Source organism: Osmerus eperlanus, chromosome 1, assembly GCF_963692335.1.
Source record: "Osmerus eperlanus chromosome 1, fOsmEpe2.1, whole genome shotgun sequence".
NCBI classification, from domain to species: Eukaryota; Metazoa; Chordata; class Actinopteri; order Osmeriformes; family Osmeridae; genus Osmerus; species Osmerus eperlanus.
Window position 1 is genome coordinate 3,586,431 of NC_085018.1, and position 14,098 is coordinate 3,600,528.

Genomic DNA, 14,098 nt, shown 5'->3' on the forward strand with positions numbered 1-14,098 from the left:
TGGTTCACATGTGTTTGTTCCTTCTGTAAATGAGCATGCAGAAAACATCAAATTCAACAAACACAAAAAAATGCGAGAAGCAGGTGCAGAGACCTGGGGCCTGTACTACGAATCAAGATCAACATGCTCTGGATCACTTTCAGTTACCCGGCTACGCGAAGCGTAACAATCGCAATCACGATAAGTGGTATCACGACGGCGGTTATCAACTCTCTAACTCAACCCAGATCTTTCCAATCTAGAGATGTGCGCGTTCACATAAACGGGCGGTGTTTGCACCGTATGTCCAATCGCAAACATGGACAAAACAAGAGCTGCATATTTCACTCAGGAGCCGACAATAATCTTCCAAACTTTGTCTACTCGTGAAATATTGTAATACAAACATATCAGGAATACAGACATATAATACAGACAAAAATCAACAAAGTCGCTGCTGCCAAGCTGGCAGAAAATAGCAGATGCTGTAAATGCGTAAGCTACATGACTTATTGATATCTTGTGCCCCAGGCACAAGATGTGACCATAATTACACGTGTGCATTCCATAACGTTAAACTTTTGTTGCTGTATTATTTTAGTTGCAACCCTGGCAGTGGCAAACGATCGTGGGAGCAAATAAAAAATAAATATAAAACCATAATTCAAAATGGTAAGTAGCAGTAGGCAATACTTGCACATATTTTAAGCCCAACAAGTACAAGGCTGAATTGCCTGAGTCAGTCCCTTTTGTAGGATATTGGTATAGCTACAAAGGGCCTATAGAACAATTAAATTGAGGGGGCCCTCCTCCACAGGACTTCACTCCTGCTGAGGAGCTGGCCCTCTCCAGCTATCAGGGTCGCCCCATGATGGAAGGAGTGGAAGGGGGCATTTCTTCAGACCCTGGTGGCAGCAGCTCGGAAACCCAAGCATATGTATGTTTCAAGTAATCTATGTGACCATGTTCATTCAACAATTATTTATGAATATTGTAGGAGTGAAATGTATTACTGTTCTCTGCAGTGACAGGATATACAGGATATAGGATAATACAGTGGTGTTGCTGCCACCACCCACTGTTGTCCCACTGTGCCATAGAGAGGTAACAGTGAAACTAATAGTCATACGCCAGTATGTATGCCATATGTGGTTGCTGAATTTTTATCAAATATGCCATTTACTTTCTCAAGTGGAGGTCCTAGATGATCAGGAAACTGTGTCTGCCTGCTCAGAGAGCATTTTGGGGGTACACTTTTGAGTTTTATTTACCACTTGCAACACAGATGGTGAGATTGTGTGAACGTGTGGCTGTGATTGAAGTGTCTGTAATGACTTGCTAATGGTAGTGGTCTGAACATGAGACACAAGTCCTTACAGTGCTCATTTCAAATATGACTCAATTGATTAAATTGCTATGGTGTTAAACTCAGCAGGAAGAGGAAAGTCTTCCTCCCCCTGAACCTAGGAGCAGACAATGTGGGGGCCCTGTATAAAAGAACCCTGGAGCTCGATATAAAGTATAAGAGGCTTGATATAGAGTATAAGAGGCTTTTAATTAAAAAAACAAGGCTGGCTGTTCTGTGTTCCTACATTTTCGTTGTAGGATTTATTATGACATTATATTACAAGTAAACGATTTGTGGGTGAAATTATCATTACCTGTGGTTTCAATCCAGTGTATCACTGTAGCCTACGCGAGACTACAAAAACATCTACACAGCTGTTTAGGAAGTCAAACGGCGACAGAACATGTTCGGCACTCCCCTTACTTAAATCAAAAGTCTATCTAACTACTAACCTGAACTTCATTGCCACAGCCTAAACTTTGTCAATCTGTTCATGAAAATAATTAATTTCAGCCTAAACCGTACAACGGAACGTTAAATCCAATTCAACCAACGCAATTGCTACCGAGACGAACACAGCAGTAGTCTAGTACTGTACTGTAGTAGTACAACCGGGGCAGCTTCTCCACACAGGGCTATATCGCATTTTGCGTTGTTACTAACAATGATCGCTACCAGTGAGCTTTTTATCAATGAGCGATTTTCCACTAAATAAATGTCAAGCTTATTTACGTTTTTGGGGGCATATTTTCAGTTAGCAGATGGTACTGTTTGAATCGCGATTCCATCTTCTACTGCCGGTAACGTCGTAGAATAATCTTCAAAGGGGGTTCTTTATTAATGAATGAATGCAATATGAGTAGGCTAAATGCCTGAAAATATCACGAGAAGGGAAAACTTAAAAGGACGTTTAAGTCATAGAGATTAGGTACATTTTTACACCGCTCTGCCAAATTTATTCGTTTTGATTCAGCTATGAGGCTGCCTCTTGCAGGGGAAATGAGAAGACATCTATTTCATTCTACACTTCACTCGTATTTTGAGTTGTAAATGAGCAGCAACAAATATATGCTTTTAAATCTATGTAATCTTTATAAATAATAAGTATGCATTTTTATATAAAATATACAGAAATATCAGTTGTAAAAATGACATTCAAAAACGGACCCCTGTGCAACCGATGCAAGCAAGCACACCCTACAATTTCCCCAGAAATTGTACCCTCTCTAGTTTGGTTAGCCACCCTCTTTGCTTTTAAGTTACCCATTAATAGTCCATCCTCAGCCATCATCGAGTCCATCCCAACTCATCTCAACTCACAGTCTGGTTTGCACCTCCACTGCCAAGGACCAAGGCAGACTACAGCAGATCGTTTGGTCCCACCCTGACCTGTTCCACTCCAGGACCAGCAAGAGAGCAGGCAGGATCATTGCTGACCCTTCCCATCCTGGCCACCACCTCTTCCCATCCAGCAAAAGGGTCCGGTCCATTAAAACCAATGGACTCACAAACAAGAGTCAGCTGGTTGAGCGGTTAGGGAATCGGGCTAGTAATCAGAAAGTTGACGGTTCGATTCATGGCCGTGCAAAATGACGTTGTGTCCTTGGGCAAGGCACTTCACCCTACTTGCCTCGGGGGAATGTCCCTGTACTTACTGTAAGTCGCTCTGGATAAGACCGTCTGCTAAATGACTAAATGTAACAAGGGGCTCACAAACAAGCCCCCTGCACCACACTGACTCTGGGACCCCTGCACACAATGCACTGCAGTTTGCATCCTTATTCATTCAATTCATTCTGATTCTGAATAGAGGAACATGCTGAAGAATAATGTAAGAGATCCATGTTGTACAATAAAGCCTTTATTTTTTTCCCCTTTATTGGTTATTCTGTAAATGAAGGTGCACAAGAAATAAAATGTTCAGTTTAGTTACAATTCATGGCAAAGCTCACAAATACTTTAGCCAAAGCTTTGCTTTACAGGGTTAGACTTACATTCAGCTGCCATTTAAGCAATTTAACCTCCAAATCCAGCTTCATTGAGCTCAAGTGGAGGTTGTGAATTTTGGCACGCAAGTAGCGCTTATATAGCGTGCGCACATCTTCACAGTCAGTCTGGAAAAAAGACAAATCATTCATAACTTTGTTCAGTGTGGTGGTCAGATGCCAACTAAACTCTACTCTAATTATGAAGGAAACATAGAATGAAGTGCACCTACCTTGGACATACGGATTCTCTCCTGCCACCACCTCTCCAGAGGAGCTGCCCCCAGCTATGCCCTGCATAATTGGCCTACCCCTGTTATTGGCCAGGGCCAGCTCCTCAGCAGGCGTTAGCTCAGGACCTCGGGGTCCTCCCCCCGTCTTCAGCATATGAAGGATATGACACTGACAAGCTGTTCAATACATTACCATGGCACATATTGTATTGACTCACCAGCCTGAATGATGTTCTTGTGCTTCACTTTGACTTGCTCCCAAGTCCTTTTAGTGGCCGGGTTGCAACTACATGGGGGTTGAAAGCACTCATAATTATATGACAGTGTTATTAGTACACCATACCATATCATTATTGTTGGAAATGATTAAAGTGGACTCATGATACGGAGATAATCTAACACAATTTATTTTCACTGCTTCAATTGATTGAATTTCTGATTATGAATAATACATAGCCTACATACATACTGTGATCCGCCCATACACAGATTTGCACATGCATATTCAAACTCATGCTTCTATATGGTCATCTACACATACATGCATATGCACATATATAGTACATGATAAATAAGTGCTTTCAGTACATACATCCTCATAAGTGTCTATGAATTTGTATCAATTAGATACTCTTTGGCCTTGGTTTTATCTAGGCCTACTTATTCTGTAAGAGTTGAGATAATTATTTTCGCTAGCAAGATCTCATTCGATGATTAATTTCCATTAAGCCTACTGCCAGCAGGCACATTTAAAGAAATGTGATCTGATTGGGTGTATAGGCTCATCTGAGTGATGAGCCTATACATTTTCCCAAAACGTACGCATTTAGCTTATCGGAATTTTTTTGCCAAGCTGCCTGTCTTGCTCTGGCAGCAGTGGCGGTGTTTGACTTAGCCATTATTATGTCTTTAAAGTCTTCGTAGAGACTAATGATGATCGTTTGCTCCGATGGCGAGAATGTCACCGCTCTCTCTTTAACGTTGGTCTTTTCCGCCATAATACCGTTAGAAAATCACGGTTTTGGTGATCGACCTTTCCTGCCTTTTGAAGTAGGACGTGCACGTGCAATTTCCCTGATAAGTCTAGCCTGATTGAAATTAACCACATGATTTGGATGCAGATCAGCCGTTGACGAACCAATATTTGCTGTTCTCAATCAGCTCGCTAATGTTAACAGGCTAAAAGGACAATTGATTAACTTAGCTTCAACCCTTACGACGAACGGGGCCCTGAGGCCTCTTCCATAAAGCGAGTTTACCGAATAAGCCAGACTTATGTCAGTTAGTCGGACTAATTTCTAGTTCATTCGGTTCCATAAAGCTCGCTCAACGTAGTTTGAACTCAGTTACTATGGTAACTTATGCTTCAAAACTAGCCTGGTCCGGGTCAGGCTAATTGTCAGGCTTAGACCGTGTTCTTGCTTAACCAGACGTTCCTGTAACACTGACCCAACAGGAAAACAATGATTTACCACAGACATTCTAATTTTCTTATTCTAATCAGTTCAATATGTAGGCTACATTTATAGAAAATCTACTTAAATAGCCTACATAACATTTAGCCTAATGCATTAAACAATGATGAACAATGGGCCCCATTCTCGAACGCAGTTAAGTTAAAGTTAATTTAAGAAGGAATTTCTTCTGAATTGGATTTAGGAAAACATTTGGCATTCATGAAAGTTTTCTTATCAGGGATTTGTTCTGAACTTCAGAAGACTTTCGGAACTCGAAATAGCAGTCGTAAATCGTCCAGAGTTGTCTCAAATGCAATTCCTTAAAAAAACACAAGGGGAATCGCATTTATCCCTCACGCTCTCCTTAGCGTCTGTAAGGAAGCAAGTCGTTGAGACACTGATGTGGGTCACAATGGCTTGGAAACAGCACGAGAGTGGCGTAACAGACTAGGATCGGCGAGTCACAACGAACCCGAAGCGGCACGAGAGTGGCATAGCAGACTAGGTGCGGTGAGTCTCAACAACTTGGAAACAGCACGAGAGTCACGTCACAGACTAGGTAGACAACGTGAGGAATACAAATGTTTCACTTCATTTATTTTTATGGTGAAAAGTTTTCACAACATGACTGCTTTCAAAGCGGGGGAAGAAATATGTATCTCCAGTTATCAGCAACGTAGAATTACGAGGGTATGCTCATTGGAAAGGCCCGATCTAGGCCTTGACACGTAACGTCGGGCCGACGGGCGCACGTGCATTTCCGCGACGCAGCGAGCGAGACAAAACTTCAAACAGAGTTACCCAAATGGGGATCTTATTTTCGGGTCTAGAAAACCACTCTACCCGGTTCCCCCTAGTCTAACTTGAATTACAAAAGTGTCCCCGATCGAATCCCAGGTTCGGGCGCATTACTGTGAATTTCAACCCTTCAACCCTGCGGTGGGTCAAAACGACTTGGAAACAGCAAGAGAGTGGCATAACAGACTAGGTGCGGTGAGTCTCAACGAACCCGAAGCGGCACGAGAATCACGTAACAGCCCACCAGGTAGACAACGAGAGGAATACAAATGTTTCACTTTAGTTATTTTTATTGTATATAAAAGTATTCACAACATGATCCAAAGGTAGCACAAGGGTTAAAGTTGACATTGTCAGAATTTAAGACATGTTCAACACCAATACACCACCGTGAGCATGAACACTCTGGGTGACCATATCATACGTAAAGGATCCCATGGAGGTATCCCCATCCTTTTTGGTGAAGACAATTTTGATCTCGGAGCCCAACACCGTAACAGTTTCTGACCATAAGCTGGCTTCGTTTTTTTTTGGGTGTGGGGTTCCGTCGTAGATGACATACGCCGAGGTAGCGACCACCCTTCCGCTGTCTGACACTGTCGCCCAGGGATTGGCACAGTTGATCATGGGAGTCATCATCCTCACCTGCCGAGTGCGGCCGCCGTGACCGGAGGTGTGCGTATCTTTAGCTTTAGGTTCAGACGGAGCTGCCTTCGTGTCGGAAGGCCTCGGAGCCGTCGTATAAACATGGTAACCCGAGGGTCCGACGTTGATATTCAGGTCCAGTGAGCCCACGTCCATGTTGCTGATGCCCCCCCCGACCACAAGCCCACGCTCGACGGCAGGAGTGAAAGATATGGTCTTTGGCTGATCAAAGTTACTCATACTGCTGCTAGATGTCTCAGCTGACTTGATTTTAAACATCAATGGATGGATACATGCCAAGCACAAAGCTTTATACACCATGCATGCAAATGACCCCTCCCCCATGCTAGAGTTTACTTTACTCAGTTGACAACTCAGACTCACAACTGACAACTCAGGGAGGGCATGTGGGGCAGTATACATGCGAACAGGCTCTGCAGACATACTTCTTACACCTACGACAAACGGTGGTCGTTTTATTGTCCTTCTTCACCGGGCAGACTTGACATCTCTTCCTCTTACTGACACAAGAGGTGACCGGTGGTGAGGAGGACGGTCCTGCCGATGAGGCGGCTGCTGCGGCTGCGGGGGCTTCGTCGTCCTCGTCGTCAGCCTCTTCAGGTTGCCGTTGAGGAGGCGCACCGCGACAGCTGGCCGTCCGGAGACCTCTCACAACGGCAGCCGCCGCTGCCGCGTGGGGGACACGTTGTCTTCTTTTGATCAGCGGATTCACGAGTGCCCTGCCAAGCTGCTCGAGGAAAAACCTCCTCTTGTTGCGCTTGCCAGGCATCCAGTTGGGGTTGATCTCTCTCCATATCACAAAGGCGTTGTAGGTGGAGACGTCAATCATATTGTCGAAGATGACGAGGGGCCAGCAGGCAGTCTTCCTTTTACAGCTGTAGTAAGTGACGACCTTGTCCAGATTGTCAACCCCACCTTTGTTGCTGTTGTAATTTAGGATGATGGTCGGTTTCCCGTCGTCTCTGTCGCTGATTTCGGCGTCTGTGTGGCGTGTGCTCATGAGTAAAACGTTCTTGTTTTTCTTGGCGAGGTAGGAAACTAGAGTGGTGGTGGGCGTGAAGGCAAACTGCGACGACAGCACCCGTCGCCTGTTTGTCGCTAGCAGCTCAGACGGGAGCTCGGACCTGTTCTTTCGGACCGTGCCAACCATGGTCATGTTTCTCGACGTCATGAGCTCTCGTCCGAGTTCATAAGAGGTGAATAAGTTGTCACACGTGACATTGCGATCCTTCAGGCCCTCTGTCATATCGAGCACGACGCGCATCCCCAGGTTCCTCTCCGGGGCTCCGTCGCTCAACTTCCCGGTGTACACTTGCATCTTCCAAGCGTAGCTTGATTTTGCATCGCACGCGACCCACAACTTGATCCCATACTTTGCCGGTTTACTCGGCATGTACTGCCTGAAAGGACACCGTCCTCTGAACGCGACCAGTTGTTCATCCACGGTCACTTCGGGCCCTGGGTTGTAGAAGCGGGGTAATCTCTCTACCCACATATCCCAGACCTCTCGTATCGCCGCCAACTTGTCCGTGGCGCGTCTCGCCGCTCGTGTCCCACGGTCGTCAAATCGTAGCGTTGACGAGTAAGTGTAAAAGACTTTGAGCGGCATCGTAGCACGGAAAATCACTCTGCCGCTTTGCGCATCCCATAGACTAGCGGCCGCTTCGCCTCGGGACTTGTACACCCCCGCCAGGATTAGCAGCCCTATGTAGGCGCGTAGGTCAGTGGCGTCCATGAATTTCCACTCCTCTCCGCGTTTCAGATAACCTTCGCGATTTGTCTCGTCCAAGATCACTCTTTCGATTTGTGGCGTGACAAAGAGTAAAAACGTGGAGACCATGTCATGAGCGTGGGAAACGGCGTAAGCTGTGGGTCCGGGGGGCCTCTCTGTGTTTTTACGCTGCGGCGGCGGCCGCGGCGCAGTCACACACGGAATCGAAGACCATTGGATTTTGCCGTTTTTTGACACGAAAGTATCTGGGACTTGGTCCTCGTGAGGATCACTGTCGGCTTTGTCTTCTTCGGACGCCGACAGGTCGCGGCGTTCTGCGTTGCGCTCTTCTCCGTCTTCTCCGCCTTCTTCTTCTTCTGACACATTCTCTGCATGGCGCTCTTCATCGCCTTTTTCTTCTTCTTCTGACACATTCTCTGCGTTGCGCTCTTCATCGCCTTCTTCTTCTTCTTCTGACACATTCTCTGCATGGCGCTCTTCCGCGTCTTCTTCTTCTGACACATCCTCTGCCTCCTCTTCAGAGTCAACCTGCTCGACATTTGCAAACATCTGCTGTAGAACTTGTAGCGCAGTAAAATCATCAGCCATAGCTGTGTGACTCTAGACGACGGCTGCTGGCCTGACCCTAACCCACTGAATGTATGTAAGTAGTAGCACTTTCCCAGACAACCTCCTCGCGCACTCAATGTCCAAGCGCTCAGTATTCGCTCATTTAGTTGCAGGGGTGGGGGATGGGCGCTCATTTCCTCCGACAGAGATGGTGGGGGGGATGGGCGCTCATTTGTCCGACCGAGATGAGGAAGTCTATTCTTCCAACCGGGATGAGAAAGTTCATTACTCCAACAGAGACGGTGGGGGGAAGGGAACTCATTTGTCCGACCGAGATGAGGAAGTCTATTCTTCCAACCGGGATGAGAAAGTGCATTACTCCAACAGAGACGATGGGGGGAAGGGAACTCATTTGTCTGACCGAGATGAGGAAGTCTATTCTTCCAACCGGGATGAGAAAGTACATTTCTCCAACAGAGACGAGGCAGTGTATTTCTCCAACTGAGACGAGGAAGTGTAGTCCTCCTACCAAGACTTGTATGGGCTCTGGGGGTGAATGGGAGAGATATTAATCTCCACTGAAGGGAGAAGTGTACTCAGCTCCGCTCAGCAGAGGAGACAGAGACACAGGCTCCGCTCAATCATGTCCTACTATGAGGTATGCGGCAAGGTCTTATTAGGGTTCCTCCGGTAGGAGAACCCTATTGTTATTGGTGGTATTATTATTTTTTACCCATGGGAGTCAATGGCAGCCCCTAGACCAGTACCGTAAAAAGTTGTGAAATTTGGCATGTTGAAACTGCAGACCATTAGTAACTACCATACCAAACATGGGCCGTGTGAGACAATAGGTGGCGCTACAGGCCACGCCCCAATATGTCAATTTTCAAATTGATGCCATTTGCAGGCCATAAGTCCCAAAATTCTGAAATTCATTACATATGCCTTATTTCTCATGAGGAATAAAAAAGCCTCAAGAAGCTATAACGGCCGCCATATTGGATTTTTCTGTACAATAAAGATTAAGGAAACGCGTTTTTTCCCTACTCCTCCTACATTTTTGGTCGAATTTTCTTCAAAATTGCCATAGATGATATCCAGACTGAGCCTCACAAAAGTTATCGTAGGGATTTCTGATTTTCAAAACCGTTTGTCCGGTAGAGCCAATCAAAATCTGCAACAAAGCAACCAAACAGGACGTTTGGTCAAATCTCAGCAAATCTTTGAGATATCAACACCAAACTTGGTATGTCACGTGGAAGACACTACAACATGTTACCATGTGCAAAGGCAACTTCATACCTCAAAAAATGATTGATATAAAGCAAATTGAATTTATTGCTAATGCTAAAATAATGCTTTACACATCCGCCGGCCAAAAACTGATACTCTGATTCAATCACTAGTTCATATGAAGACTCTTGAGAATGTTGAGTACACAAATCTGAGAAAAAGTTGACTGTAACATGAAAACTCGATTTTTAGTGAATATTTGAAACATGCATGCTTGGCTAATTTCTAGGGCTGTTTCCCCAAATCCTCTCTCCCTTTGCTCCTGTGCGCGCGTGCTCCACATTCTCACACACAAAAGGGGCCAGAGCCCCTTGACACACGCGCGAGCTTGGTACGACGCACAAGAAGAAGGCCATTTTATAGTTGGAGAAGACTTGAAGACAACGACTGACGAGACTCCTGCAGCCCTCAGAGATTTTCATTGTTACATTTGACAGTGAGTAATAAGAGCCTACAACGGCAGTACAAAACATGTATTTTAGCGTTTGTATTCGTATGATAACTTGAAGACTTTTATACTGTTGTAAACAGGATAGCAGCTAATCTATCTAGGCTAGCTGAGCTAAGGATTTCTCTTTGTACAGGCAGTATTACAGGCTAGCAAGCCGTACAATCTTTAACATTATACTTGCTTCTGTGAGACGCGTTTGAAATTTGTATACTGTGCGTAACTATGCGGTTGGGTTGTTCTATTTCTACGGTCTTCACATCGTAAGTTATTCTTTTCCAAACTGTAGCTAGGTAGCCTAGTTTGCTGCACAGATAGAGCTACCTAGCATTAAACAAGTAGCAATGGTACCATGGTTGTTTTGCTTGCTAGCTTTGTTTGGGTTCATGGTTTGATCGTTTAGGAGTTCCATTGAAAGCCTATAGAGCTACAATACGTTTGTAATCGGCATGTTGTACTATGCTGCACGATTTCCCATCTCTTGATAACATTTTATATTTGTATCAATTTTATACACTAAATTGCCAAAGTATTCGCTCGGTTGCCTTTACACGCTCATGAACGTGAGTGACATCTCATTCTTAAACCATAGGATATGATGTCGGACCACCCTTTGTAGCTATAATAGTTTCAACTCGTCTAGGAAGGCTTTCCACAAGGTTTAAGAGGTTTATGGAAATGTTTTACCATTCTTCCAGAAGTGCATTTGTGAGGTCCAACATTGATGTGGAACAAGAAGGTTTGGCTCGCAGTCCCTGCTCTAATTCATCCCAAAGGTGTTGTATTGGGTTGAGGTCAGGACTGTGTGCAGGCCACTCAAGTTCGTCCACACCAATCTCGCTCATCCATGTGTTTATGGGCCTTGCTTTGTGCACTGTTGCACAGTCATGTTAGAACAGGAAGGGGCCATCTCCAAACTGTTCCCACAAAGTTTGGAGCATGAAATTGTCAAAATGTTGGTGAATTATTGCATTTCAGGAAATTAACTTATGGGTAGGAAATATTTAATGGATTGGGCTCGGCGGGGTATTTTGTCATCCATCCATTCCTACTCCATGCTCTTGATTATGTAATTGACCTACAGGTACATCTTCTAGGCTATGTTTATTTGTTTTAATTTTCTAATGTGAGTCAGTGGCTTGGCAGTATTTTAACAGTAAGGTTTGGTTATTTGTGTTAAACTGTGATGATTCTTTTGGTGAAACATGAATTTAAAGTAAAAACCATTTGCAAGATAAATTGTTCTCAATTGGTCTTAATTTGTATTTATAGTCGAGTCCGTTTCTCTATGTTTACATTTTACAGACTTAAATTTGAATGTAGACAGTGTAAATTGAATAAAGGTAAATAATGGATGTCTAAATATTTTTTTTAAGTACAGAGATTGGTGTTTTGAGAATCCTAACCCTTTCAATATTTTCTTAAAGGTCTGTATACTAGAACTGTTGAGTATGAAGTTATGATAATGTAAGACTATGAAATTGTTAAGCAGTAGTGTGGTATGTTACATTTCATAGTTTTTGATGGTTTTTCTATGTGTTTTTTAGATGCCATGTTCCAGCAAGAGATCCAGGGACCAAGGATCCACTGTTGAGGTTAGACTTCCTTGTGGGAAAAAATGCTAAACCAGTGTGTTTAAGTGATAAGATTAATTGAGAAAAATGAATGTGAATGAGCATTTTTAACAACGTCTTTGTTACGGACCCATGTTTAAAATGTCCTAATTCAGTCTGTATAGTTGTGGTTGTGTGTTTTTTCTTTTCTCCCCTCTTTCTTTCTATTCGCTGCATGCAGGTATGGTCTAGTCAGCGTTTGTTGGCGGTTGGCTATCAGTCTCCCTATCTCGTGATTGGCAATCAGCCGCGCACTTCCAATCAGCGGTTTAGTTGTCAACATAAAATTACCACACTGGTCAGCTGTTTCAGAGATTGCTTTGGAAAGTTGCTTGTTTAGAGAGTTGTCAAGTCAGAGAGACTTCTTGTTGAAATCATTGTAAATGTTTTTATTATTTTGTTAGAATGGTTTGCTTCATAGTGAACCCTTTTAATAGAGCAGTTAGTGGTGCAGCGTTTATTCGAGGGTGGCGTTCATTCAAGGGCAACGTTTAATTGGTAAGAGAGATTCAGTGAATTGTAGCTGCAGTGCAGCCATAGACAAACACAGAATAGACAAGGAAGTCAAACAAAAGCCCAGTGTAAAATGTATGCCGCGCGTGTCTCTACTTTGTGTACAAATCTGACGCAGCATGCCGTAACATTCTTACACTTTAGCTTTCAAACAGAAACCTGTGCAGAAAGCACTCACCACCAGCAACAGATCTATAGCACGCAAACTTGGTGTTGATGAAAAGCACATTCAGGAATGGTTAAGTCAGCTACCTCGCCATATTGTATACAATATGTGTAACTATCTATAGGCCTGAATGCAATTGTCGCAATTGCATTATAATAATGTATAATTTTTTTTCAAGCAATGTCTTAATTTAGAATTATATAATTGTATTCAGAATTATTACGTGACTTTATTTTGAAGGCCTTTTGGGACGCTCATGAGTGAGAGAGTCGACAACCTAACAGCAAGCGAAGCACAGACAATTTAAAGCTCTGATAAGTTTCAAGTTCAAGTTTATTATCATATACTCATAAACAGCATTTATAAGTAATGAAATTCTTTGTGCTCAATGTCCGTTCAACTTGCAGAATAAAAAAATTCAATACTAAAGAATGGGGAAAAAGGGTAGAAAAAATAAGAAAAATTGTAGTGCAAAAAGATATTTCAAGGACAGTTCAGCATCCTGATGGCATGTGTGAGAAAACTATCCCTGTATCTGCTGGTACAGGACCTTATACTCTTGTATCGCCTTCCAGAAGGCAGGAGGGAGAAAAGACTGTGGCAGGGATGACTAGGGTCAGAAATGATCCACTTGGCCTTTCTCCTGCACCGCTGGCTGTAAAGGTCCTGAATGGATGGTAATGCAGTCCTTGTAATACGCTGTGCAGATTTGACCACTCTTTGTAGTGTCTTCCTGTCCTGGGCAGTGCTGTTGCCAAACCATGTTGTAATGCCACCAGTCAGTATGCTCTCAATGGTGCACCGGTAAAAATTGGTCAGTATAGTGCAGTCCATGCCAAATTTCCACAGTCGCCGCTGAAAAAAGAGCCTCTGTTTCGCTGTCCTTGTAACCACACCAATATGGTGGTCCAGCTCAGATCCTCACTGATGTTGATACCAAAAAATCTGAAACTTTTGACTCTCCACAGCTGTGCCCTCGATGTGAATGGGTGCATGTTCTCCCTGCAGCTGCCTGTAGTCCACTATCAACTCCTTGGTTTTTGCTACATTAAGCAACAGGCTGTTATGCTGACACCAGGATGTCATTGTTGCCACCTCTGCTCTGTAGGCAGACTCATCACCATTCTTGATGCAGCCGATAATGGTGGTGTCATCAGCAAACATAATGATAGTGTTGGAGCTGTTTGTGGCTGCACACCATAGGTGAACAGAGAGTACAACAGTGGGCTTAACACACAACTCTGTGGGGCACAAGTGCTGAGTGTTAGACTGGTGGGGTGATGTTACCTAGCCGTACTGCCTGTGTCCTGTCCAGCTG

At 44.0% G+C, this 14,098-nt stretch overlaps 1 protein-coding gene across 1 annotated transcript; it reads right to left on the bottom strand.

The window, feature by feature from the left end:
* Window positions 1–6,839: 6,839 nt before the first annotated feature.
* On the bottom strand, window positions 6,840–8,786 carry LOC134019965 (piggyBac transposable element-derived protein 4-like). Its single transcript, XM_062460639.1, has one exon. It carries the CDS (start codon window positions 8,784–8,786, stop codon window positions 6,840–6,842), a length of 1,947 nt encoding a protein of 648 aa, XP_062316623.1.
* Window positions 8,787–14,098: the final 5,312 nt, after the last annotated feature.

Excerpts from the sequence above, each read along its gene's own strand:
- LOC134019965 (XM_062460639.1), bottom strand. The coding sequence starts at position 8,786 with ATGGCTGATGATTTTACTGCGCTACAAGTTCTACAGCAGATGTTTGCA.